Here is a 27400-nt window from a genome sequence, read left to right as displayed (position 1 = left end):
GTTTGTTTGTAAAAACTACTTCAAAGTCCTAATATAACGTCCTAAGGCCTAGTCCTGTATTAAACTAAACCCTGTCCGGGAAACTGCCCCATAATGTTTGGATGAAAATCTAAACATAGTCCAGGTGGTATTGCATCCACAGATAAGCTCCCTCGCTCTCTCCTGCAGTGTTGTGGTATTGAGCCGGTTTGGATTCCAGATGTTTTTAATGGAATTCTTCTTGATCATGGCCTCCAAATGTCCACCCACCCCCCTCCTGCTCCTCAAAGCCTCGTGACTAAACCTCCAGTGCCAAAACATTATCCAATTCACAAAGACTCTCATTCCAAACAGCAATTATTTTGCATCTGTATTTACTGAAATGGATGTCGAGGATTGAATCTGTCATTTCTCACTTAAACATATATATGACATTTACATTAATGCATGTTCCGGATGCTTTTATCCAACGCAAATTCAAGGTAAAAGTTGCATTTGTGTTCCCTGGGGATTAAACCCTAAACCTTTTGCGCTGCTAACGCAATGCTTTACCATATGAGCTACAGAAAATCTGCATGATTTTACTTTAATCGCTATCTGGAAGTGTAATTATTCTCAAGGATCCACGCACATACACTTTATAACACAGATATGTTTCCTTACGAACGGTGCCAAAGGGTTTGCAGAATTATAATAATTCCTGGTTTCACTTAATCCTTGGAACTGGCCTGTTTTTTCCGTCCCATTTATATGGCCAAGTGTTTCCGAGTGCCAGCAAGAGCAAAGGGGAAAAGCAGTATGGCCAAAAACAAAAGAAATAAACACATTTCTATACAAAAACATGATTGGGAGGGGGGATTTTTTCAGATGACATTGAATAAGAGACCCTCAGTCAATTTTTGATTCTTACAAGAGACAGCGAGAGGTGAGGAGCAGTTTGAAAAATATCACTTGGACTCAGATACAGGTTAAGAGGAGCAGACGGAGATCGGGATAGAGAGAACTGCTTTTCCTTTCGCATTGGTTCGGTGTAGGATTGAATGGAAATTGAGCTAAACAGAAAAAGAAAATCTGACGGCAAAGCAAACTTACAAAATATTTTATTTCTGACTTAAAACATTAAAAGGTTTGAAAGGCAAGCACAATTTATTTTTAGATAATGATCATCATCACTTAATTATTATTATTGTTGTTGTTTTTCTCACCAAAGTTATATTCCAAAAAATAAGCACCACAAGTTTCAAATAATTGTAAACACGAGAAGTAAAAATGCCATTTTCATACTAAAAATTTATTTCACTTTAAAATACAAAACCCACCCATTCACTTTACCCCAGATAAAGGCCACTTTATAAGACTTGCCTGTCCAGCAGGACATTTTTAATGACAATTGTTAAATCAGAAAAAAACACACATTCTTGACATGGAGAACAATAACAATAGTAATAGTCATAATGACAATGACATCATCATCAATAATAGAAATTATTTTAAAATACAGTACAATGTAAAGCCAAACTACTCAAGGACACAGACAGACAGCACAGGCTTTTAAAGGCTGTTAGTGGATTAAGTATTGATTTTCTTTGGTTATTTAACCTGAGATTCAGGGTTGCATGGATTGGGAAAAACACAGGGACTGCAGCTTTAATGTAATAAAGCAACCATGTTTTTAATGATATCTGATGGATTTTGTAAGTTTGATGGATTATGAGAGTCCTCACAAAAAAGTACTTTGGTATAATGTTACAGTGATGATATTAAACGGTATACCATGATATTATGATATATACCATAATCGTGTATTTATATGTCACCGTACTATGGGTTAAATGTCCCGAATTCTGAATGACCATCAGGGTTCCCACACTCCCTCAACTTTTGACCAATTAATAAAAAAAATGTTTTTATGACTTTCCAGTTGTTTGTTCTTTACTGACATTGGAGTAAAAAAATTAAAGTTTAGTTTCGCATGCTCACGTGAAACTATCGCGCGTGCATGTAAAACTATCACGTGCACATGTGAAAGCGAAAGTTTCACGTGCGCATGCAAAAGTTTCACATGAGCACGCGAAACTAAACGCAGCAGTTTCACGTGCGCATGCGATAGTTTCACGTGAGCACGCGAAACTAAACACGAAACTAAATGCAGTAGTTTCACGTGCGCACGCTATAGTTTCACGTGAGCACTCAAAACTAAACGCGGTAGTTTCACGTGCACACGCAAAAGTTTCACGTGCGCATGCAAAAGTTTCAAGCAAGCACGCGAAAGTTTCACACACGTGCGCACGCGAAACTAAACGCAGTAGTTTCACGTGCGCACGCGAAAGTTTCACGTGCGCACGCGAAAGTTTCACGTGCGCACGCGATACTAAACTTTATTAATTAAACTTAATTTTTGCTCCATGTCCCCTTAGGGGCTCCGTAGTTCTTAAAGGATAAGAAAAATAAAAATATATTTCAATCTCTGCCTGAACTGTAAAATTCCTTTATGCACTTAAATGTTGAAGTTTAAAGAACTTGACTCAGACAAGTCATTTCAACTTTCTTGACTAGTGAGGATTTGGGATAAATTAAAAAAATTGGCTTTGGGTATTTTTGGGGAAAATTGGGATTTTTTAAAATTTATACCACCTTCTAAATAGTCAAAAAAAGTTTAAATAACTTCTTAGTTTAAGTTTCAACATTTAAGTGCAACAAGGAATTTTTACACATTGAAACGCTGACATGTACAAACAATTTAATTCCCTGGAAATCGCAATTTGAAAATTCCCTGATATTTCCAGGATTTCCACGACCACGGGAAAACTACGGCAGCACTGTACCATGGTACATTTGGTACTTTTTATGTTAGTGAGGTTGCTGCAAACTGAAAATTACATCAGGTGCAACCCGAGATACGAAAATCTGTATTAATGTGAGCTTCTGCGCAAAAAAAAGGTGAAAAATTCACAACGAGTCAGAAGTACACAACAAACACAACTATAAGAAATAAAGACATTTACAAAAGGCTAAACAAACAGCGATGAGCTGGCGTCTTTGGCTACACCGGAGGAGTAAGAACATTAGAGAAGAGGGTACAGATGTGACACAGGTGAGAAACGGGTGCCGTGTGCCAGTCTACAGCGTGCGGGAAGACCTCGGCACAGGTGGAAAAGCGAAGACCACTGATTATAAACTATAAAAAAATGCAGAGATTCGTCTGAGTGGCATCATTTCTAAAGTGAACAATAAAAAGGTCCCTTTAAGATTTTTGGTTTCTGCTTTGCCATCAAGTCCCCCCTTTTCCATATTCTCCATCCTCTCCTCTCCCGTTCAGTCTTCTTCTCAAACTTTGTCCAGTAGAGACCTCTGGCAGTATAGCAAGCGTCTGGGTGTGCCGTACCTGCGGAAGAAAAGGAGCGCTCCGAGCGTGAAGATGACGCACACCAGTAACATGAGCGGTATCACTACGGCCGCCGCCCCTCCGCCGCTGCTGGGCTCAATAAAGATCACTTCTGTCTCTTCTTTTGTGACCTCTTCATCGGTTCTCCCTTCATCACGATTGCCTTCTCTTTCTCGCTCGCGTTCTCTCTCACGTTCCCTCTCGCGCTCCCTCTCACGCTCCCTTTCGCGCTCCCTTTCCCGCTCCCGTTCTCGCTCACGGTCGCGGTCACTTCCTCCTCCGCTACCTGTTGTAGGCTCCTCATTGGGACAGCCCATCCAATCCTTAAGCGCAGATTTGGGATATCCAGGCTCCACTCTTAGTAACTGGTTATTGAATTTCCAGTACTTGTTGGCCTTGTAGAAGTAGGTATAACCTGTGAATTTAAGACAGAAGAGTCAGGGGTAATACTCTTTGGGCCGCTGCCTACATCCTGGCTTTGATTCAGGAAAATAACTGCACATAACACGGTCTATATATCTTGTTTTAAACAAAAGTTTGGAAGGAGGCAGATGAGGTAATAGGCCAGAATCGAACCTGCATTTCTCATTTTTTAATGCATGCTTTGTCAAAATATGAAGGGGGGAAAAGGGGCATTAGCTTAACATAACTGCACTACACATACACACTGACCCAACTACATTTCCCCTTCATTCAGTTTGCTGTATTAGCTACACCCTATTTTAAAGGAGACGTTTAACTTTTTTAAGATTTAAAATAAATCTTTGGTGTCCTCAGAGTTCAAATGAACATTCGCAAGCTGCATCGCAAACTTGTGTGGTTTGAATGACAGCTCTTCTTCTGTCGTTAGAAGCATTGTTCCTTGTTATTATAATATGTAGACTTGCGTTGATCATGCTTTTAAACAAAATAAGCAAAAAACATGTAGTGCAGTCCATCATTCTAAATATATTACAATTTTATTTTACGTTTTAAATTTGTAAACAGAATTAAAGCGCTGCATTTGAAAACTGCGCATGTGCAAAGAAATACAAGCTTTAAGACCCTGGGGAATCCCTAGGAGGAGTAAAGTAAGAGGGAACTTGCGCATGAATTGAATATCTTGAAAATAAACAACAGATTACTAAATCACGATAACAAAATCAGTCTTCCGGTGCAATATATGTTATTTACAGCAATAATCTGGCATTAAATCGATTTGCACAGATTAATTAGTACTTCACCTCCCACGTGACATCATCAACTATGTTGTTAAACCAACAATGTTTAAACGACAAAAGTGTGACAAAGTTACTCTGCTTTCGGGAAACAGTCGTGACAAGGTAGTTCTTTTCTCCAACTATGCATCGTACTATGTTGGTTCAGCAGCGAGTTGTGTCGTTGTTCGGGAAACGCACCCCTGATAATTTATAATAGCATGTTAAAATTGACACTTTGTGGGTGTGAGCAAAAATGTGCTGATAAAATGCAAACACTGATCAGCGAAATTGTGCTGTCAATTATTTTCTCTCTCTCTTTCTCTCTGCACTAAATGGCAGTGCCGTGCTTGGATAGTGCAGATTAAGGGGTGTTATTATTATAATAATAAGATCCCCTTATGACATCACAAGGGAAGCCAAATTTCAATGCCCTTTTTTCACATGCTTGCAGAGAATGGTTTACCATGACTAAGTTACTGGGTTGATCTTTTTCACATTTTTAGACGTTAATAGAAGCACTGGGGACCCAATCATAGCACTTAAACATGGAAAAAGTCAGATTTCCCCTTTAAAAGTTGACCTTCAGACTCTTAAGGCATTTTATCAATCCAACTACTTGAAAGTGAGGCTAAAGGTGCTTATTAAATGTCAAAAGTCTTACTTTGATCTGAACTCATGAATGCAGCCTTTATGTTGTCTGGAACGCCTTGCCATTTACTGATAGGTTTGGGATAGTCTGGATCCACAGACCGCGTGTCTTCATTGTAACGATAATATCTGAATGAAGATAAGAAATGGAGTTATACGCTCTCTTTGTACTCAGTAAATCATGACTCATGTTATGGGACAATACAGCTACTGACTTGTTTCCTCTGAAGAAGTAAGTGTTGCCTGTAGGCGTGTATAGAAGAGCTGCATCCAGTTTGTCTTTTGGAAGACCGCTGCCCATCTCCTTCAGGGTCTTCGGGTAACCTGACTCCAAGTTTGACTCGCTGAACACCCAATGCTTGTCTCCTAAAAACCAGAGATGACGAAATGCGTTGCTTTTGAATGTTGGAGTGACATGTAGGGCACTTTACAAGTAGAGATGAAATGGTATGAATATGGTTATAGTGACCAAAATCACCACGATTGTCAATATTTGTTCATCTGGTTCAGATAAAACACAAGTGAATAAATCAGATTTTCATATAAAAACACGACAAATCAGCAAGTCAGAAACGTGGTGTACTTTATGACCCATGAATAAACAGCACGACACCTGTGCTCACAGCAATCACAGAAGAAACAAACAGAGCTTTAAACTTATCAGATCACATCATTTCATGGAAAATGAATAGAAAAGATGGACCTGTCTAAAGAACTATTAGGTAAAAATGTGTTCAGTATAACTAGATTTCCCTAAATGTCAACATTTTGGGGATTTAAATTCATTCAGTGAAGCACTGTCATCACAAACACATGGGAGCAGACGTGAATGAATGTGTTTGATGCTGGACAGGGGTTTTCCAGCCGTGACACTGTTAATAAAGTTAATAAAAAAAAAAAAAAGACTAACCACTGCATATTTTATCGTGGTTAACCATTAAACCGGTAATCGTTACATCTCTATTTACGAGTTTTGGTGATCCTTATAAATCTAGTGACACCTACCTTTAAAGAAGACAAATTTCCCATCTTCTCTTTCATAGGCAGTACCAATAGTCGTGGGGATACCTCTCCAGAAATGTCCAATTGGCATGGGGTAATTTTCCATAACCCTTTGGTGACGGACACGCCAGAACCACTTATCCTTAAATGTAGGTTTAGGGGACTCACGTTGAATACACACGAATACACATTTATGCACTGAGTAGACACTTTTATCCAAAACAACTCACAATAGATTCAATCAGTGGTTCTCAAACTGGGGGCCGCGAGATGGTGCCATGGGGGCCCCAGTTTTATGAGATTTTATAAAATACATACATTTAATTTTTACCTTAAATACAAACATTTCTCCTCTGAAGATGGCAATGGTGTCAAAATTGCCCTCACAGATATCAGGACCAAAGCTGGGTCCTCCTGGCCTGGGTGGTGTGGGGTCTGGGGGGTGATGGGGCGAGTGAGGGGTGACGGGTGGTCGTGGACGGCCTCCGGTGTTTGGTCCTACAGAGCACAGAGATATTTAACATACGACTACAACAAGTAAATGTAAACCGTAGATGATGCTTGTCAGTACTATGGGATGGTTTATTTTACCATAAAGCTGCTGAATGCCTTTACGGTCATCTTCTGGAAGTTCAAAGTTGTCAGTGTCCATCCATTGGTAAAAGGGAGCCATGATGGCGGAAGGATCATTCGAATGCTCCATGCCCAGAGCGTGACCCAACTCGTGCACAGACACCAGAAACACATCATTACCTGAGTTAAAATAAGAGTAATATAAAATAGATTCAACCAACCTTAGTTATATAATCGTATATAACACATACACATTTTTTTTATAGATCATAGATGCTTTTATACAAATAGACTTACAGTGTATAACATAGTATACAGTACATTTTATTATCAGTACGTGTTCCCTTCGAATAAACCCATGATCTGTGCTTTGCTAACAAAATGATCTGTCAAGTGAGCTAAAGGAAAACATCATTAAAGGCACAATATGTCATTTTCGTTGATAAGAGGATATCTTGTTGGATATTGTCATGCAAAAACCTTTAGGTAAAATATTTAAATTCCCCTGGGGTTGATAAATCTCATGCTTGAGCATCATAAAAGCATTTTAAAAGTTCACATTAACATGTAATCAATAGGAAATGAGATAAAACATATTTGCTGTGCTGTCCGAGGGGAGGGCTCCAAGGTTGAAATTTTATCCCGAAACTCAGAGGACTTCCCCTCTTTAATGTTTAACTAGATAAACTAGCTGAGAGTGAAGTGATGGGGTGGAGGAGGAATGCTGAAAAAAACGGTCACCGGACAGAGGTGAGGGACGGCTATTTAAAGGCATTTATTCGCGCTGATTGGTTAGATTATATGAGCATGCTCCTCCCAATACAGGGAGTGCAGAATTATTAGGCAAGTTGTATTTTTGAGGATTACTTTTGTTATTGTACAACTACAGTGCTCTTGGTCAATTCAAAATGTTAACAAACCCTCAAACCTGAACATTTAAGTAGTAAAAGTGAAATTTTGGCTTTATTAAGAGAATATTTCTATGTGAAGAGTTTGGTTCCAAAACGCAATAAATCCATTTTGACAAATTTTGGTAAAAACGTGTTTTCTATACCAAGAAAGTGACAAGATGAAAACAACTATTTTCTGTTACAAACTTTCACATAGCATCTTTAGGTTATAAAAACATAAAAAATTCAAATCCATAAGTTGATTTTCAAAGATTTATTATAAAAACGGATTATTTTTTCCACAAAATGCAATAAATCCATGACAAGTTTTTATTAAAAATGCTATAAATCTATTGAATCAATAGCCTTTATAAATGTGCATTCATCTTTGCCATGTTATATTCATTTAGTTGACTAGTTGTACACACTAATTAAAAATATAAACATTAATGTTATTAATCAAAACACTTACTTTGTCATATTAAGAACCCTGTCATTGCGGTTACTTGACGTCTTCGCTTAACGTCTTTCACAGCGATCAGCTGTAAAATGTTTTTGGTCCTGCTCGATTTTCGTTGACTTTGAGTAAAATTATGTAAAGTTTTTCATAAGATCCCCTGGGGTCAATGTGTTAGCATGAGAAGCTTGATGCTGTCGGGAGAACAAGCACCCGTCTCCCGAGTGCCTTTCAGGGAAATTATTAGATGTTGATGGCTTACGTTTCTTTCCCATCACAGAAATCCATCACAGGTTTATCAATGCAATTAAAGTATTATTTTGTTTTGTTTGTTGATCACAAAGTACAAAGTAGATGAGGAAAACTAGGACTCCGTGTACTCAGCGCGCCGCCATGTTTGTTTACATTGCGTGAATGTTGCGCTGTGGGATTTATTGCGTTCTGTAAAAAAGGGGGAGTGGCGCTTATCGCATTTTGGGAAAAAAGGGAGAAAAGACGACAGAATAACACGGCGGATATTGGATTTTGCGTAAAATTAAGAATTTACTTTTAACTACTGACCTGATATAATGCTGATTTTGGCAGTAACTCATTTTTTTCAAAAATGGCGTTTATCGCGTTTTGGAACCAAACTCTTAATGTACATCATTATTAGGCAACTATTAGTGTGTTGGAGTTTTTTTAGTTTTGTAAAAAAAAATCTAAATAAATGCGACTTAAACTCCAGTGCGACCTATATATGAAGAGTTTCGTTGCAAAACGAGATAACCACCATTTTTATAATTGTTCAGAAATCTCGTTTTTTGGTTGTGCATTCCAATTAATTTCAATTCAACTGCAGTTGGTTTGTTTTGATTTAAACCTTCACAACTTAACAAATACAGCTAAGTAGCACCAGAAAACAAAATAATAACATGATAACATAATAATAATGTTTTGACAAAAATGTAAAAAAATGGATTTATCTCGTTTTGCAACGAAACTCTTCATATGTTTTTTTCTACTGACTAATGCGACTTATACTCCGAAGCGACTTATAGTCCAGAAAATACGGTACTGCAGAATATTGAAAAATATAAGCACTTGATTCAATATCACATAATATTATTCAATATATTCACATATATTTTTGTTGGTAAAGGTAAACAACAATAAAAATTTGATTTGCACCACAGGGGGAAATGCTGGGTGCATAAAACTTTATGTGCTCATCAATCAACCTGATTATTGGCAACTATTTTGGGACAGCCAGAAGGCTAAAAAAGGATAAATAACACGGAATGACGGATGAGGGCTGTCATTGTGGGCTTTCCAGTGTATTGAATAGGAGCAATCAGTTCAAGATTCAAAGAAAGAAAAATCATTTGAGAGAGAGATAAGCTTATAGAGAGATAAAACCCAGGCCTCAGCGCTCATGCTTGGACATGTGAGCCGCTTTCTCACACAAACATTTGAAACAGGCCGTTTTCAATGCATCTGTTCCATCTCAGGCAAGCCTTAACAAGAACCACCAAACACACACTGAAATGTTTTTCAAAAACAGTGACGGGCGGGGACTTTTTTTTCGAGGGTGGATGATGTGAAGCTCGTCACAACATGTATTTAGCCCGTCATGTTTTTGGCTCATCATATCAAAATATGTGTTCGGCACGTCATATGAACCATGTGCATCAATCGTCATTTCAAAATATGTGCCGGCTGCAGATGCTTCGAAGGGGTTTATGATAAAAAAGACGCTCACGTTGACCAGATACTCACTTAATCTCAAATGTAATCAGAGTTTAGTTTTAAGTGAGCAGCAGGCATGACGCATTATGCACATAGGTTCACATGATCCAACGAAGACATATATTTGAAAGAGAAGTCATTGGCCGGCACTGTTCCTGTAGTGCTGCTTCACTCGTGCACTGTTAGAAATAACCAGCATTTTACAATCATTAACAGTGTTGTTTTACAATAACTTGTTGTAATTAAGTTTCCCTGTAATATCCCAATGAATACCTGTGAAAACTATAGTATCCTTGGATTTTACAGCATTTAACTCTTATTTTACAGTAAAATCTTGCAATCTAAAACCTGCTGTTATATCACAAAAAGGTCTGTAATATCACAGCAACACAGTAAAAAATTAAGGATTTCACAGCATTAAACTGTATTATTACTGTGAAATATTGTATTGAAATATGCCCTGGGAAGTCACATGACATAACCGAACTGTTTTGAACCATAGACTGTATAAAAACATGGACGTAGTCTGACTTATTAAAATAAATATGGAATAAGAAAAATATAAATTTATTTAAAAAAATATGGCACATTGATGTAGATGAACCCAGCTAATAGAAAAAAGTTCTAAGAACGTTCCCTGAAAGTTCCCAAGGTTCCCAAAAACGTTTTGCCAACGTAAAAAGTGTCCAGTTTTCGTGACATTCTAAGAACATTTTTGTGTTGTCTGAACGTTAAAGGAATGTTACATTTTACAATTTTTAAACATTATGACAATGTCATGTTTTAATGTTCACCCAATGTTTAAAACAACAACTGTTTATTATATTGAATTGTTTGATTGTTATGTAAATGATAGAGAAACATTGCATTTTATTATTTTATAAAACATGAATGTTCAGTAAATATATTGCTGTAACACAATTCACTTATTAGGTTTAGATGTTGATGTTTTGTTTCATTTTAAGTCACCATTTTTGTGATTAGTGGTTGTTTTAGTTGGACTCTTGACCCTTGACTCTTTGCTTGGTAGTTTTTTCCCTGGTTGTGTTAACTTCGTGTTAATACACCACATTTGTTATGAACATTAACGTAAAGTTAATATTGTAATTCTGTGGTGGTTGGTACATTATGGTAAAAAATCATCACCTAATTCATTTACTAATCAAACATTTCTATTCACAGTAAATTATTGTCAACATGTACTTTCACAGTACACACTGTAATAGTACATGGCCTTGTTGTAATGATGAACAGCAAAAGATTGTAATTCCCCAGTAATGTATTGTAATATCACAGTAATTGCTTTGCCATTGAAGCTGTGAAGTTACCGTATACAGTTGTGCTTTTACATCAATGCATTGTAATATCACAGATATAACATCACAGTAAATTGCTGTCAGTATTTTCACAGTATATTTCTGTAATCCTTGCTGTGAAAGTCATGCAAAATTTATCCATTTATTTACTGTGAATTCACAACGAAACATTTTGCAGTGTGCAGGACTTACCCAACAAGTCACGGTTTCCGATGGTCCAAGGCTCGGCTGCGTCAAAGTGTGTGTCTCCACCAATACCATTCCCTGGGAAGTACGCGTGAGCCAAGAAGCCTCCTTCGCCGTCAAACGGGCTGGCATCACCGTGAAAACCATCGGCGAAGAAGAGCATGATGTCTGCAAAGTTCTCCGATTTGTCTCTGATGGAACTGTACGGGATCTCTCTGAACCGCAGGGGCGTAACACTTTCCCACACTTTAAAGGCTTTTCTGATGGCCTCAAAAGTCTCGTATTCCCCAACTTTCGGAGTGTAGTTCTGTATGCTGAGATAACGATAAGAAAAGGTGAATTCGAGAGGCAATCGGAAAAAGTAGGCCACGGGATAATAAGGAATATAGGAAGGAGAGGGAAAGAGAAAGTGATTTACAATACGGACAATTCACACAGGAATTTTGGCCAGGCCTGAATCTTATACAGTAGTAGGCCAAAGATGACTTTTCCATAAGGCAAGCGTGTACTCACTACCATATCTAAACGTTTATGACAGCAAACCACAATTAATCGTTAATGGTCCGCATTTTTGGCCTTAAAATCGCAGTTTTATAATCACTTCTACTTTATTAAACCTAAAGTTGTATCTTACCAGAATGTGATCTCATTTTTATCCCACTTCAGTCCTTGGATCGCGTAGCGTTTCTTTCTCAGGTTGCTCTTTAGTTCTGCTCCGAACTTGTCTGGAACGCCACAGCGGGGTCTCTTCATCGCCCTGACAATTACCGGCCAACACATTAGATCATTCACCGCACAACAGATCTCATTTCAGTGACTTTGGACAGGGCGGGCGTTATTTCTGTCCTCATATATTCTACATCTTCCATGCACCATCGAGCACCGTTAGACGGCTGCTGAAACAAAGCTGTATTTTTCCATTCTCACCCTCCTTGACTTAAACCACAGAAGTGATGAGACAAAATAATCCCACAGAAGATATTTATAAACATCTGCTGATCTGGCCGCAGGTGTCCGAAATATGCATAGAGCCCGTAGAGGGTAAAAAGTATCACTGAGGTGCATCTTTTGAGTGTGAAAGACGTCTTTAAACTAGTGCTGGGCAAAGATTAATCGCGATTAATCGCATACAAAATAAAAGTGATTTTTGGCATAATATATGAGTATGTGCTGTGTGTAATTATTATGTATAAATAAATACACACACATTCATGTATGTATTTAAGAAACAGTTACATATTTATATATATTTATTTATATTTTTATATATTCTATATTAAAAATAAATGAAAAAAATTATATATAAGTAGAATGTGTGTGTGGTTAAATATACACAATAATTAGACACAGTACACGCACATATATTATGCAAAAAAATCACTTTTATTTTGTATGCGATTAATCGCGATTAATCTTTGCCCAGCACTACTTTAAACGTATACTTTAATATAATACAAGTTAAAACCAGATACTTACTCTATAGTGCCAGAATCCATACTGCCAGTGATTGTCAGGCCATAAAATCGCTGCATGGCAGCAATGGCAGATGTGACGGACTGAGGAGAGCGGGCGGTGTGTGTGCGCAGGTCACCTGGTGGCAGGTAACCATATTGCTGTAGCCATGCCTAGAAGAAAAGAGAATCGAGGAATTTTCGTTAATGACCCAAACTGAAATTACTGAAAGTTGTTACACATTTCTGTTACATTTTATTTGAAATTGTCCCAACTCCCTTTTACAATATTTGAACTGATTAATAATGATTAACAGCATGCACTTACCATAGGGTTAAGGTTTGGTTTAGGGTTAGTTGTGTGTAATTATGCAAAACTTACTATTATTACTACAATAATTACATGTAGCATATGCAACAAAAACACCATAAAGTAAAGTGTTGGCCTAAGGTAACAACGTTTTGTTTTGTTTTTTCTCATCTGAAGATAAAATGAACATACGTTTCTGCAATCAGAAATCAGGTACCTATATCAAAGTTTTTATTTATTTATTGTAAAAGAACAACTGATATAGACAGCAAGTTATAGGGGAGGGAAGACCACGAGTCAGTCCTTTTTATACACTGTCAAAAATAAAGGTACAAAGCTGTCACTGGGGCAGTACCCTTTAAAAAAGGTCCTAATATGTACCATTTAGGTACAAATATGTTCCTTTAAAGGTACATTTTGGCAGTTCAAAGTACTAATATGCACTCTTTGGGTACAAAGGTGTACCTTTTTGAAAGGGTACTGTCCCAGTGACAACTTTTGCACCTTTATTTCTGAGAGTGAACTGGGGTCTAAAAGAACATGTTGTTATTGATTCTTTATGGAAGTTTACCGGAAGTTACACTGGTTCCTCGAAAGCCGTTTGTTTATGTTGTTACTGCTAAAACCATCTATAATCTGAGCTTAACTTGACAAATCTTTAAATCATCATCAAAGCGTTTAAAACAATGGTCGGCGTATGTTTTCAATTGTTTCCAATGGAAGTGGCATGCTTTTTAAAAATGCCAACAGCTGGTGGGTATGGCATTCAGCTGTTTTTCCGCGCCCAGAGGTGAAAAATGTTCAACTTAGGGTGATACGCTCAGTTGTCAATGTCACTTTTCAATCAGCCTTCCAATCACAGTGGAGGAGGGGTGGGACAAATACCACAACGCAACCCATTCTCACCCCATGGCGTCAATATTTGACGCACTTGACCATGCGTCAATATTTTTTGACGAACTGGGGACTTCAATACTATTACGTCCGTTGCATTCTCTTTCCTATTTTCTTACCATTTTCGCGTCGGTTTAGGGTTAGATTTACATAATGACATCCCTACCCAAACCTAACTCTAACCCCAACGCCAGGTGACAACTGTTTAATTTCGCGTAATCTAACCCTAAACCGACGCGAAAATGGTAAGAAAATAGGAAAGAGAATGCAACGGACGTAATAGTATTGAAGTCCCCAGTTCGTCCATGGTCAAGTGCGTCAAATATTGACGCCATGGGGTGAGAATGTGTTGCACAACAACCAGCCAGATAAAGCACATCTAAGGGGCTGTTTACACTTGGTATTAAGATGTGTTTTCATCGATCGGATCACAAGTGGACGAGAGAGACACATTACGTTTACACCTGGTATTTAAATCCTCTCTTTTGTCCACTTTCGACCGCTTCTGTGCTGAATACTATGAGGGGGTGGTCTGTGAGACGGTGGGCGAGTCTCTCTGCTGTCATTCAAACCCGAGCGGGAGTAATTATGAGTTTATATGGACGCAAACTAATATTATGTCAGAGTGCACTGCTTGTTTAGCAAGTAAACATGCTGCACAGTGTTTTGTACATGGGTATGTAAGAGCTTTCTTTGAATTTTCAGCACAATTGATGAAATAGGATCGCGCAACTTTCACACGCTTTCAAAACGAAACTACGGAGATCAGCCGCTTAGTTTTATCAATGAAAGGCTAAAAATAGCGCTGTTCACCGAATGTTCATGCCAGAAGTCAAAAAAGACGTAAAACTTGTGTTTAATACCTCAGATTAGATAAATGGGCGGAGGGAAGGCGGTCGCGTGTGGCTGTTCGAACACATTCAACCACATGTGGGTTCCGCAACTCCAAAGCGATCCGATCGAAAGTGGTTTCAACAACCTCTGGATGTGGTTGAAAGTGGTCGAAAGTGGACGAGCTCAAAACGTTTTGAACACCGTTTACACCTGGCATTAACGTCGTCCACCTGTGATCCGATTGACGAAAACACATGTTAATGCCATTAAGATGTGTTTTCATCGATCGGATCACAAGTGGACGAGAGAGACACATTACGTTTACACGGTTTACGTGGTATTTATATCCGTCTCTTTTGTTCACTTTCGACCGCTTCTGTCCTGAATACTGTGAGGGGGTGGTCTGTCGAGACGGTGGGCGAGTCTCTCCGCTGTCATTTAAACGTGAGTGGGAGTAATGATGAGTTTATATGGATGCGAACTAATATTATGTCGGAGTTCGCTGCTTGTGTAGTAAGTAAACATGCTGCACAGTGTTTTGTAAGTGTGTATGTAAGAGCTTTCTCTGAATTTTCAGCGCAATTGATGAAATAGGATCGCACAACTTTCACACACTTGCAAAATGAAACTGCGGAGATCAGCCGCTTTAGTTTTATCAATGAAAGGCTAAAAATAGCGCTGTTCGCGCCAGAAGTCAGAAAATATGTAAAACATTGATCTCAGTACCTCAGATTAGATAAATGGGCGGAGAGAAGGTGTTCACGTGTGGCTGTTTGAACACATTCAACCACATGTGCGTTACAAAAGCAATCCGATCGAAAGGGGTGTCGACCACCTCTGAATGTGGTTGAAAGTGGTCGAAAGTGGACGAGCTCAAAACGTTTTGAACACCGTATACACCTGGCATTAACGTCGTCCACTTGTGATCCGATCGACGAAAATGCACGTGTAAACAGCCTCTAAGCAACCAAAGTGATTAGCTGAACAAAAAACGCTGGCAAGCACCCACAGTTGGCGTATGCCTGGCGTTTTCTGCCACGTTTAAACATCGGTTTATTGATTCAAATGTAAACCCATAAAAACAATTTTCTTGAATAAGCTGATTTTTGATAGACATCCAGGCACTTATTGACTGTGCACTGAATAAACAGCTTTAGTGAGAGTGTAAATGTTATTGACAAAACAAGTTAGTGCATTTAGGGTTGGTAGATGAGCAACACAAACTCAAGGGACTGGGCATAGTTCTTTCCTCCGTTCATTAAACAACAAGCTTAAAATCTTTTTAACACATAAAAAAATCCCCTTAAACATAGACGACTGCACAAACAGAGCTATACGTCAAGTGTGAGTCTAAGATCTGGATTCTCAAACTGGGCAGGTCTTGCATCCCACAGAAGACACATAAAAGCGTGCGTGCTTGCACCGTAATGGAACGATAGAAAATGATGAAAAGCGATATGTTATCTGTCTGTGACCTCCTCCAAGAGACAGTTAATGTCTCCAGTTAAACCACACTGTCAGTAAGTTTAATACCATTCAAACCTCAGAGACAGAGCCTTTATCCCATAATCCCTCCTTCCATACCTCCTCCGCTTCTCTCTTTCGCATGCACTTGCAGGAATGAAAGGCAACAATGTAGACACACCCAGTGAGGCCGTAATACACCCTCGTGGCGAGAAAAACATGTGGATCGCATTTACATTACATTTATGTTCATTCATTAAGCAGACGCTTTTATCCAAAACCACTTACAAATGAGGAAACTTTTAACATTTTGTCAAAAAGTTGACACATGATCATATGACAAGGCAGGAGTTTAACCATGTGAATGATGTTAAGAGCAGCGGTTCCTCGTTATGATCGTGAGTATTTTGTCATGTCTGGCAGCATGTGTTTTTAAGGTTATTTATGGCTGAAAACACACAGTCAGATGCTTGAACTTCCTGTTTTTCTCTCAATTATTGCATCCTCATTGACTTTTTTTGTGTCTTTCTTATTTATAGAAATTGAGACGTCTTTGTTTTCTTCCTTATAATTCTAATTAAATCTTTTGTATCATAAATGTTTTTTACCGCAGTTGTTCCTCTCTGGTCATATGTGGCTCGCACTCAGCTCTCGACAGCACAAACAAAGCTTCACTGTTATGTCCATATGAGGAGAAAAAAGGCTCCTTATGGCATAAAAATTGGTGGCTTGGAATGAGATTGAACGTAGTGTAATGAAAAAAAAAGCATTTAGGAATTTCACAATTGGAATGGGAGTAAACATCATGTGTGATGTCCTGTTATTGTGCAATGTACCTCGAAAACGGCCTGTAAATTCTAACTAAACTCTCTTTGCCAGTGCTTCCTGTCCTACTCACAGAGCCTTTATAGTCTTTCTATGAAAAAGGCTCTTTAACCTTCACAGGAAAGTTAACTCGTTTTTCCCCACAGAGTTGAACACTATTAGGATTGATGTGAATGACTGGATACACTGTCCTCTTCTGCTTTAGTATGACTACATGTTGGTGCCAGACTCACAAGATGATCCGTCTGTGATTATGTAAGAATCAAGGTTTTGTAATCAAAGCCAAGCTGGAACATTTGCAAAGCTATATTTTAGGTGCCAATTCATTAAAGGTGCCAAATAATGCATTGATCCAATATGTTAAATTGACTTTATCAAGTGCAAAAATTATCCAGAGATTGTTTTATGTGTCCATTTACAACCCTAGGATTTGAAATGGTCTATTATTACCTTATTTGAAAAGGTCATGAATATTAATCCTGAGCTCTGCTCTGATTGGCTGTTTCTCAGAGCAGCTCATTTGAGTAGCTCTGTGTGTGTAAACAGGCCTTATGTTTGAGCCTTAAGGAATTTGAGGAATAATAAATTATTTTCGGTAGGGATGCTCCGATCAATGCCGATCTCCACTAATAATACGTTGCAGATCACTATTCTGAATCGGACAGCCGATCTTATTACATCTATTTCATGTACTACGGCTTTTGATCATAAGTCCTTATCGATCTAAAATCACTGTTAGTTTGAGTCGTTTATAACATGCATTTGAAAAAGCAACACTCGTCAAACATAATTATTAAACATATTCTTTATTATCATGAAAATACCTGAAAAGGTTTGAAGAACAGCAATATAAATATATACTTCAGCCATTTCATGGAGCTGCATGTCTGGTGTCATCACAGCTGCGTGTTTATTGTTCTTCGTCTACAGCACATTTTGAGTTTCTGCACGAAAGCGCCCCCTGGCTTTTGGATGTAGCGGCATTTCACCGTAATTCATTGAGAAACATAGCAAGCATTATCGGCCGATCGATCGGAGCATCCCTAATTTTCGGAGATTGTTAATGGACGTTTCTGAGTGGTAAGTTTGTGTTTTTTTCAGTATGGACCTGCAAAACATAACTGTAACGTCAATAGTAGAACTTCAGCCTTAACGTTAGCATATAGCATTAACTAGCATATAGCGCTAACTCAACAGTCACAACTTTGGCTGTTTCTCAATTCCAAGAATGCAAAGAACGGACTTGCGTTCTCGTGAAGACTGGTCTTGCCAAGAACGAACTCAAAAGGTCATGAGAACACAGAACGCACTTGTGAGAACTGAGATGTGTGCGATCTTCCAGTTGGTAACCTGACCTCCCCAGATTTCAGCACGCAAGTCTGCACTCGATGCATCTTCGATATCAAGAACACATCCGGGTATTTTCATGCGTCCTCTGTACTTGTGTTTTTGAGAATTGGAATTGAACTTTGACTGTTAATGATGACGTAGAGCGAAAACACAAGGACGCAAGATCGCTGAAAAACGCATATTGAGAAACAGCCTTTGTTATATTGTAACAACATTGTAATTAATTTAATGTGTAATTTATTGTTGGGGCGCACATCACAACTGTAACATCTCAATATTTCGCATGCACAAGGTTTACATAAGGAGAAAAGAATCGTGTTTGAGGCTCATGATATGTCGTGACCATGTACAGAACTCTTATTATTAATGTATGCTTAGGTAAATACAGTTTTACATTTATGGCATCTTTAAATATGTTTGTTTAACGTGTTGATTCAGTTCTATATGTTCTGTTGGTTGTATTTTATTCCAAGGTTTATGTTGTGTTAAACAACTGAGACGTGAAGTGCTTCTGGACCAGTGTTGTTTACTTCTTGCAAAATGGTCTATACTAAACAAAGCAACAATAAACACCAATTTGAGTGTAAGTGTGTTTGCGCACAGATTCACTGGTAATCTCAAAGACACAATGTAAAAAGCATGCAATTTTCAGGCGAAAATTACTCACATCTTCCATTAACTCTGGGCCAATGGAATAACACTGAATCTGTGTTTGCGGTAAATCTGAATCCAAAGCAGCCAATTCATAGGAAATTCGGCTGTTTAAGTTACTCTAATGACCCTCAACAGCTGACTCAATGTATTAACAACATATCAACATCAGACCTTCATCCTCAAATGAGATCATCTAATACAAGGGTGTCAAATTCTTCCCTCTAAAGGGGGTTGCACAACGGACGCGCAGCTCAGCTTAGCATCGAGTTGCGTACACCGGAAGTGCACATTAAATAGCACAAGCTTACTCAGATAGCGTCTACTTTAAGATGCAAAATATATGTTAGCAGTCAATGTTAATCGTTAATGATTTGGGACAAATATGATGTCATTTAATGTTAAACTATGTGAGTGGGGCGACACAGATTTGAGCAACTTCCTGAGTCGTAGCTGGGCGCCGCAGTGTGCATATACTCATAGAAAACAATGTGTGCAATTTTTTTAAAACGGCGCGGCATGGTGCTGAGCTGCGCATCCGGTGTGCGACCCCCTTTAGGGCCGCTGTCCTGCAGATTTTTAGCTGCAACCCTTTTCAATGCACATAAACCAGCTGATCATAGTCTTCAGGATTACATATAAAATAGATGCAGGTGGGTTTGGACAGTGGCCATCTAGGAGCAGGATTGGACAGCTCTAATATCAAATAATATCAAGCCAACTTGGGTGTATATAGCTTTCTTTTAGCCAAACACAATCAGATTTATATTAAATAATATCCTGGCTTTATTCAGCTTTATAATGGCATTTAATAGTGCCCCATTTTCGAAGTTCTGAAAAGCGCATCCATCCATCAAAAACTAATCCAAACAGTTATTAAATGTCTTCTGAACTGAAGCGATGGGGTTTTGTAAGGCAAATATTTTCAACTTCACTCTCTTGTGGACCCGGGTACGTCGCTGCCATAGGCTAGTGCTACCTAGTCTCACAAGGTTTTGTGATATAGTCACGTAATTTTTTTATTCTTTTTTCATAATATTATCACAAATTTTCACATTTTTTCATGATCTTATAACGAATTCCTGTTTTCGTGTGATTATCACGTATTGGTTACTCAACAGCTTTTTTCTACTTTTAAACCATTGTCGCTCCGGTTTAGGGTTAGATTTGGTGCTTGCATTCGAATGACAAATCATACATTGGTTTATACTATTTTTTCTCATTTTTTTATATGTCGCCTGGCTTCAGGGTTAGAGTTGGGTTTGGGTAAGGATGTAATTTTATGTAAATCTAACCCTAAACCGAAGCGACAATGGTAAGAAAATAGGACAAAACAGTTGAGTAACCAATACGTGATAATCACACGAAAACAGGAATTCGTTATACGATCACGAAAAACGGCGGAAATTAAAAATAATTAACAAATTAAGTGACTATATAATGAAATTTCGTGAGACTGGGCTGGCCAGTGATCATAGTTTATAAAGTTTGAAATATCTTCTTTTGTAGCATTAAAATATGGCACTAGAGTCAGGATAATATGTTAAATTGTTCTCTGATATCTTATATATATATATCGTAGAATTTGTCTCTAGAATGATATGGCAGTTATTACCTTATTTGGAACGGTCATGAATAATAATGTTGAGCTCTGCACTGATTGGCTGTTTCTCAGAGCGGCTCATTTCAGTAGCTCTGTGTTTGTGCAAATACATTACAGAGTACAGATACAGAATTTGAGGAATAATTAATTGTTTGGAGATTGGTAATGAATGTTTCTGAATTGTAAGTTTGTGTATTTTTTTTAGAATGGACTTGCAAAGCGTAACTGTAAAGTCAATAGTAGAACTTCAGCCTAAACGCTAGCATATAGCATTAACTAGCATATAGCGCTAACTCAGCAGTCACAACTTTGTTTTTAGTATTGTAACAACATTGTAATTAATTTAATGTGTAATTTAATGTTGGAGCGCACATCACAACTGTAACATCTCAATACTTTGCATGCAAGAGGTTTACATAAGGAGAAAAAAATTGTGTTTGTGGCTCATGATATGTCGTGACCATGTACAGAACTCTTATTATTCATATATGCTTAGGTAAATACAGTTTTACATTTTATGGCATCTTTAAAGATGTTTGGTTAACGTGTTGATTCAGTTCTATATGTTCTGTTGGTTGTATTTTATCCCAAGGTTTATGTGGTGTTAAACAACTGAGACATGAAGTGCTTCTGGACCAGTGTTGTTTACTTCTTGCAAAATGGTCTATACACTGCAAAATCCCTGGTGTTAAATTAACACCGGCTCGGTGTTTATATGGGTACCACCAGCAGGGTGTTAAAAGTTACACCGAAGCAGTGTTAGAGTTAATTAGATAATTAAGCAATCATTTGAGTGATTATTTGATTATTGAAGACACCTGGTGATAATGAACAGAACTACATCTACAACTTCCAGTCACTGCCTTAGATAAAATCAACTGAAAAGACATCTCTCTTGTTGCAGACCAGACTGACTTTTGTCTACTTTGGAGTTGTTTGGTCGCCATTGTGGTGATCTGTGGTTCCTTTGGTTGGGTGGGTTGACTCTTACTTACCTTTTGAGGTCTTTGCAACAGTGTTTACTGAACACATTATTTGTTGTAAAGGTTGTTACAGCAAAGTTTATAAAGTTTTTGATAACAGAGATTGTAGATTTAAGTAAATTGTTTAAACAGTCAATAAATTTGGTATTCATGGAAAGTAAAATGTTGATCACATATATATTCTCTACTAGTTTTAACTTACAGAGCTTTTCAAATTTTATTGTTAAAAATACTTGCCGGAAATGAATATTGTGCCTCGCGTGCAGATATCATGAATCACCCCATTAATCACAACAAGGGTGACATAATTTATGTTGCAATGCATGATGGGAGTCATGAGTTTTATACTATGGTGGATCCCAGCATGCTTTGCAACATTATGTTTGTCACCATGATTCCGATTAGTGGGGTGATTCATGGTATCTGCACATGAGGCAAAAAAGTATTTCCGGCATGTGTTTAACAATAAAATTTGAGAAGCTTGATCCGAGGAAAGCTATGTTACTGAAGTCCAATAGAGACTAATATACATATGATCAACATCTGATTTTCTATTGACGCTGAACTTTTTGACTGTGTAAACAACTTACTTACATCTACAATCTCTGTTATAAAAACTATATAAACTTTGCCTTAACAACCTTTACAACAAATAATGTGTTCACTTAACACTGTGGCAAAGACCTAAACAGGAAAATAAGAGTCAACCCACCCAACTAAAGGAACCACAGATCACCATAATGGTGACCAAACAATTTCAAAGTAGACCAAAGTCAGTCTGGTTTGTAATAAGAGAGATGTCTTTTCAGTTGATTTTATCTAAGGCAGTGACTGGAAGTTGTAGATGTAGTTCGGCTCATTATCATCAGGTGTCTTCAATAATCAAATAATCACTCAAATGATTGCTTAATTATCTAATTAAATCTAACACTGCTACGGTGTTACTTTTAACACCCTGCTGGTGGTACCCATATAAACACCGAGCCGGTGTTGGTTTGGCACCAGGGATTTTGCAGTGTACTAAACAAAGCAACAATAAACACCAATTTAAGTGTAAGTGTATTTGCACACAAATGCATTAATAATCTCAAAGACACAAAGTAAAAAGCATGCAATTTCAGCCGAAAATTACTCGCATCTTCCATTAACTCTGGGCCAATGGAATAACATTGAATCTGTGTCTGTGTGTGTGGTAAATCTGAATCCAAAGCAGCCAATTCATAGGAAATTCGACTGTTTAAGTTACTCTAATGACCCTCAACAGCTGACTCAATGTATTAACAACATATCAACATCAGACCTTCATCCTCAAATGAGATCATCTAATACAAGGGTGTCAAATTCTTCCCTCTAAAGGGGGTCGCACAGTACAACTTAAAGGTATCATACACTGGAAGTGCACATTAAATTATGCAAGCTTAGTCAGATATTTAGTCAGATTTGGGACAAATATGATGTTATTTAATGTTAAACTATGTGAGTGTCGCGACACGGATTTGAGCAACTACCTGAGTCATAGCTGGCCGCTGTGGACAGGCGCCACCTGTCGGCGCCGGTGTGCGTATACTCATAGAAAACAATGTGTTTGATTTTTTTTAAATGGCGCGGCGCTGCGTGGTGTGCATTATTTTCTTGTAATTTAATGGCCCGTCGGGAATTATTCCTTACTTAGCATTTAGCATTAACTTTGCATGTTAACTCCTAAAGTCAGCAGTGCCAACTTTGTTTTTAGCATTGTAACAACATTGTAATTATTTAATGTTGGGGTCATACATCACGACTTTAACGTCACAGTCTGTGTTATGTTGAGATTGGCCTGTTTTCTAGCGATCTTTTCCATGAACAAGGTTTACATAAAAAGGCGTAAGCTCACAATATGTTATTTTAAGCTCATGTTACCATGTACAGAACTCTTAGCATTCATCTATGCCTATAGGTAAATACAATTTTACATTCTCAGCACCATTAAATTCACATTAGGCTGTGCAAGTATCATTCTGTCATAAAACAAAGTTGCAGATTCACAGGAACGGCATTAGTTGTTTTGTGGCATCCCTACTTGGAATTCTACTTGGAATTTATTCTTAGCATTTCTATGAGGCGAAAAAGCATCATCCAGCTAATTTTAATGTCAAAAATTTCCATCAATTCTAGTGGTTGGAAATGATGCGGAAGAGCGCCAAAGATATATTGATTACTTTTCCAGACAATATGTGCACATTTACCAGCTGCTGTTTATAAAAGGACAGATCAACTTTTCACACGTGGTCTGTGAAATGAAGATCATTTCTGCTTTCTGCGAATCATAGAGGAGAAGGGCAAAAATACTTTTTGCAAAGGTATGTGGGTTGTTTGGCCGAAAGCGACGCAGGAAGCGGACGATTTATGGTGTCATTTACAGCAGTCATTCATTCTCTGTCTTCCTCTTGTTTCTGAAATGACATCACCTTACAGCCTACAATGACTTCTATTCTTTATGCAGACATCCATTATTCAACCCACAACGTTTCCTGTCCGAATAAATCTCTTATGTCACTTTTCTGTAACATGCCCTCATCAACATCCTTTATCTTTCCCAAAACTTAACCATCATTAACTATAAATAGTCCCACCATCGCACATCTGTTCAAAGGAAAGGCTGTATAGAAAACCTCCTGCCCATTTCCTTTGCTTCTTTTTTTCTTCAAGGATGTGACTATACATCTGTGGCTAAATGCATGTTGCAATAAAGTGCTATGATTGATGCATGAGGTATCCTTAACCTCACTTGTGCATTGAAGTGAGTATCACTCATCCTATGACTTCCTGACATTGCCGCCACCAACAAGAGGTGTACCAAAGATAAATGAGTGACATCATAACCACAGTCCACATCTCTGTGACATTCGCAACAAAGGGAGGTGGATATTAACACGAATCCCCAGGTGTGCGCAGGGTCCGCAACATTAGGACATCCTGGAGGAATCAGGAGAACTTCCTGCAGGATTGCGATGACTTCCTGCGTTCCCAAGTTGACCAGAAAACGAAGAAGAGCCAACCTGTCTAAACCCCTCCTCTCATTTTTGACCATAACTATAGACAGATGTCGACTATTAAATCCTTAAGCTTACAGGGGCAGAAAAATCTCCCTCCCCCCATCTCATCCTCAGCATATCCATTCCAGTCCCTGACCACAACATTACAGTCAGGACTTTTCTGTTCGTCCTGTTTTCCTGTGGTGATTGGTCGTCCCGGTTTCGCTTCCTCAGCATCTATAAAATCCCTGTGGTCTCCATCTTTTGCATTAATTCGGAATCCTCAACAACTCCTCTGCTTTCTAAGTGTTTACTTTGATCACTCAGCACAACGATCTGAGATTTTTGAGGTCAAAAACCCAGACGCAAAACATCTGTCACTAAATAATGCTTTTGAATGGTAGCCAATGAGATCTTTTCAATATAACAGTTCCTCTTCTCAACAGCCTCACTAAATTATAAACATCAAAACATAATCCATCCTGAATTTAACTTTCACAGTTAATGGAAATAGAAATAAAAAGTGCTATAAAGTGAACTATAAAATTTTATGTTGTTTATTTAAATGTATTATTTGTTCTATTAAATCTCATCACTAAACAAAATAAAAAATATTTTGCATACAAAATCTATTTGACAAGCACATTTGCCCCAACCTTTTTTAAATACTTTACTTAATATATATAATCAAGTGACACAACAAATGCTACAGTGATGTATAAATAATCATTTGAATTACAGTGATGAGTATGTAATCTTCCTACGGTAATGTGACATTTAATAATAGTAATAAAACTGTAATAATAGTCTATAAATATATAGGGGTTTTCCCCCTCCTAGGACTTTTTGCCCACAGGGTTTTTCTCCTTGGGTTTTTTTCAATCCCTAGGGAGTCTGCTGACATTGGCTTAACTTAGCACCCTCTTACATAGGTTAAATTTTTACTACGCTTGCTAGTATGGTTCATCTTAACTGCTGTATTCTGCTCCTGATTTTTCTCTGTTTTTCCTGCATTTATTAATGTAAAGCTGCTTTGAAACAATTAAACAAGTGTGAAAAACGCTATATAAATAGAATTGAATTGAAATAAAATACAAATTATTATTATTTCTTTCTTTTAATTTTTGTGTTGCATGACCCACAGATGACAGATTTATCCTATTATGATTTTTAAAAGAAAGACACTTAAAGGGATAGTTCACCCAAAAATGAAAATGTTGTCATCATTTACTCACTCTTATGTTGTTATAAACCTGTATACATTTGTTTGTTCTGATTAACACAAATGATGATATTTTGAGGAGTCTTTGTAACCAAACCGATCATGAGCCCCATTCACTAGTATTTGTTTTTCCTAAAATGGAAGTGAATGGGGCTTATGATCGGTTTAGTTACAGACATTCCTCAAAATATCTTCTTTTGTGCTTTTTTAGAACATACAATTTATGCATGATTGTAATAACATAAAAGTGAGAAAATTATTACAGAATTTTTATGCGGGGTGAACTATCCCTTTAAAAATCATCCTTTAGTATGATATATATATATATATATATATATATATATAATACTGGCATTGACATTACTAAAGGTCACATGTGTCCGGGTATGCACGGACAAGTAATGTTTTTTATGTTTAGATGATTTTATACACCTCAATTGTTTGCTTGTTGTTTAAACATAAGTTAATTCATATGGATTTTAACACGAAATAAACCAGTTGCAATTTGTTATTTAAAACAAACCAAAGTCTTTATCTGTATTTATATTCTTGATCTACGGCTTTTATCAACTAGTCAGCACACTATAAACGTGTCTTTTATTAGAGTATATAATATATATATTTGTAAGGATACTTACCTCAGGTTTGAAGGCTGAGGACGCGGCGCGCGCGCACAGACAGATGAGCAGCACACCGCTCCAAATCATTCTTCAGCTGATCGGTCCTTTGTTAAAACACCTTTAGTACTCTTTATAAAGTCTGACGAATCTTTGTAACTGTCAAAACATAACGCGTAACGAAACGACGGGAACTTTTGACAGCTCAATGGAGAAGGATTGCGCAAGTTTATGAAAATGTAAACAAGTATTGCTATCGATCGCATTGACTGGTGTGCTAAAGGGTTACAATCTTGTAATATTATGCACTAAACTTAACAGTGAAGTTGCATCGAGAGAGAGAGAAAGAGAGAGCGGTGTATAAAGATAAGCATGTATCCTCGGCAATATCTCTGTAGATCTTTGTCTTATTTTGCTTTCATCGTGTTAGCCGCTTCAAATTTCAGTCCTCAAGTTTCGTATGAACAGCAGCAGCCCTTCTTCTCCTTCTCTCTCTCTCTCTCTATGGGCTGTGTAGACGTGGTCGCTGGAAGAAAGAAGTCTGTTGCCAGAAAACTTCCCAAATCCCTCCCTCTTCAACTTTAGCCCGTCCTGCTGTTGGTAGGTCCTTGTGTACAAAGAATATAATAAACTTCATCTGCCAAAACCATTTTTTCTGTTGCTGTTTGAAAATGTAATACGTGGTTTTGCTTGACATTATTTGGTGTTTACCACCTATCACTTTGTGGTATTTAAATGATTTGTCAAAATTATTTGAACTGGTTAAAGTGAGAAAATCCCCGGACATTACTTTTAAAATTAAACACATAGTTCATACAC

At 37.7% G+C, this 27400-nt stretch overlaps 1 protein-coding gene across 1 annotated transcript; it reads right to left on the bottom strand.

The window, feature by feature from the left end:
- Positions 1–1062: 1062 nt before the first annotated feature.
- Positions 1063–27100, bottom strand: mmp14b (matrix metallopeptidase 14b (membrane-inserted)). The gene is made up of 10 exons (XM_055201552.2): positions 26603–27100; positions 12840–12988; positions 11998–12120; positions 11370–11677; positions 6805–6966; positions 6545–6711; positions 6217–6355; positions 5427–5577; positions 5225–5340; positions 1063–3779 (listed from the first exon to the last, which is right to left on the bottom strand). The coding sequence occupies exons 1-10, from the start codon at positions 26669–26671 to the stop codon at positions 3307–3309; spliced, it is 1857 nt and encodes a 618-aa protein (XP_055057527.1). The 5' UTR covers positions 26672–27100; the 3' UTR covers positions 1063–3306.
- Between the last annotated feature and the right edge of the window lie 300 nt (positions 27101–27400).

Source organism: Misgurnus anguillicaudatus, chromosome 2 (assembly GCF_027580225.2).
Source record: "Misgurnus anguillicaudatus chromosome 2, ASM2758022v2, whole genome shotgun sequence".
In the NCBI taxonomy this organism is placed as follows: Eukaryota; Metazoa; Chordata; class Actinopteri; order Cypriniformes; family Cobitidae; genus Misgurnus; species Misgurnus anguillicaudatus.
This window is presented reverse-complemented; position numbering and strand designations above follow the sequence as displayed.

What these genes read in the sequence shown, in the direction of transcription:
- mmp14b (XM_055201552.2), bottom strand. Translation starts at nt 26,671, where the DNA reads ATGATTTGGAGCGGTGTGCTGCTCATCTGTCTGTGCGCGCGCGCCGCG. An exon ending in CCTCAGCCTTCAAACCTGAG is followed by an intron (nt 12,989 to 26,602) that starts GTAAGTATCCTT and finishes CTTTTCTTCTAG; the next exon opens with GCATGGCTACAGCAATATGG. An exon ending in ATGGATTCTGGCACTATAGA is followed by an intron (nt 12,121 to 12,839) that starts GTAAGTATCTGG and finishes GGTAATTGTCAG; the next exon opens with GGCGATGAAGAGACCCCGCT.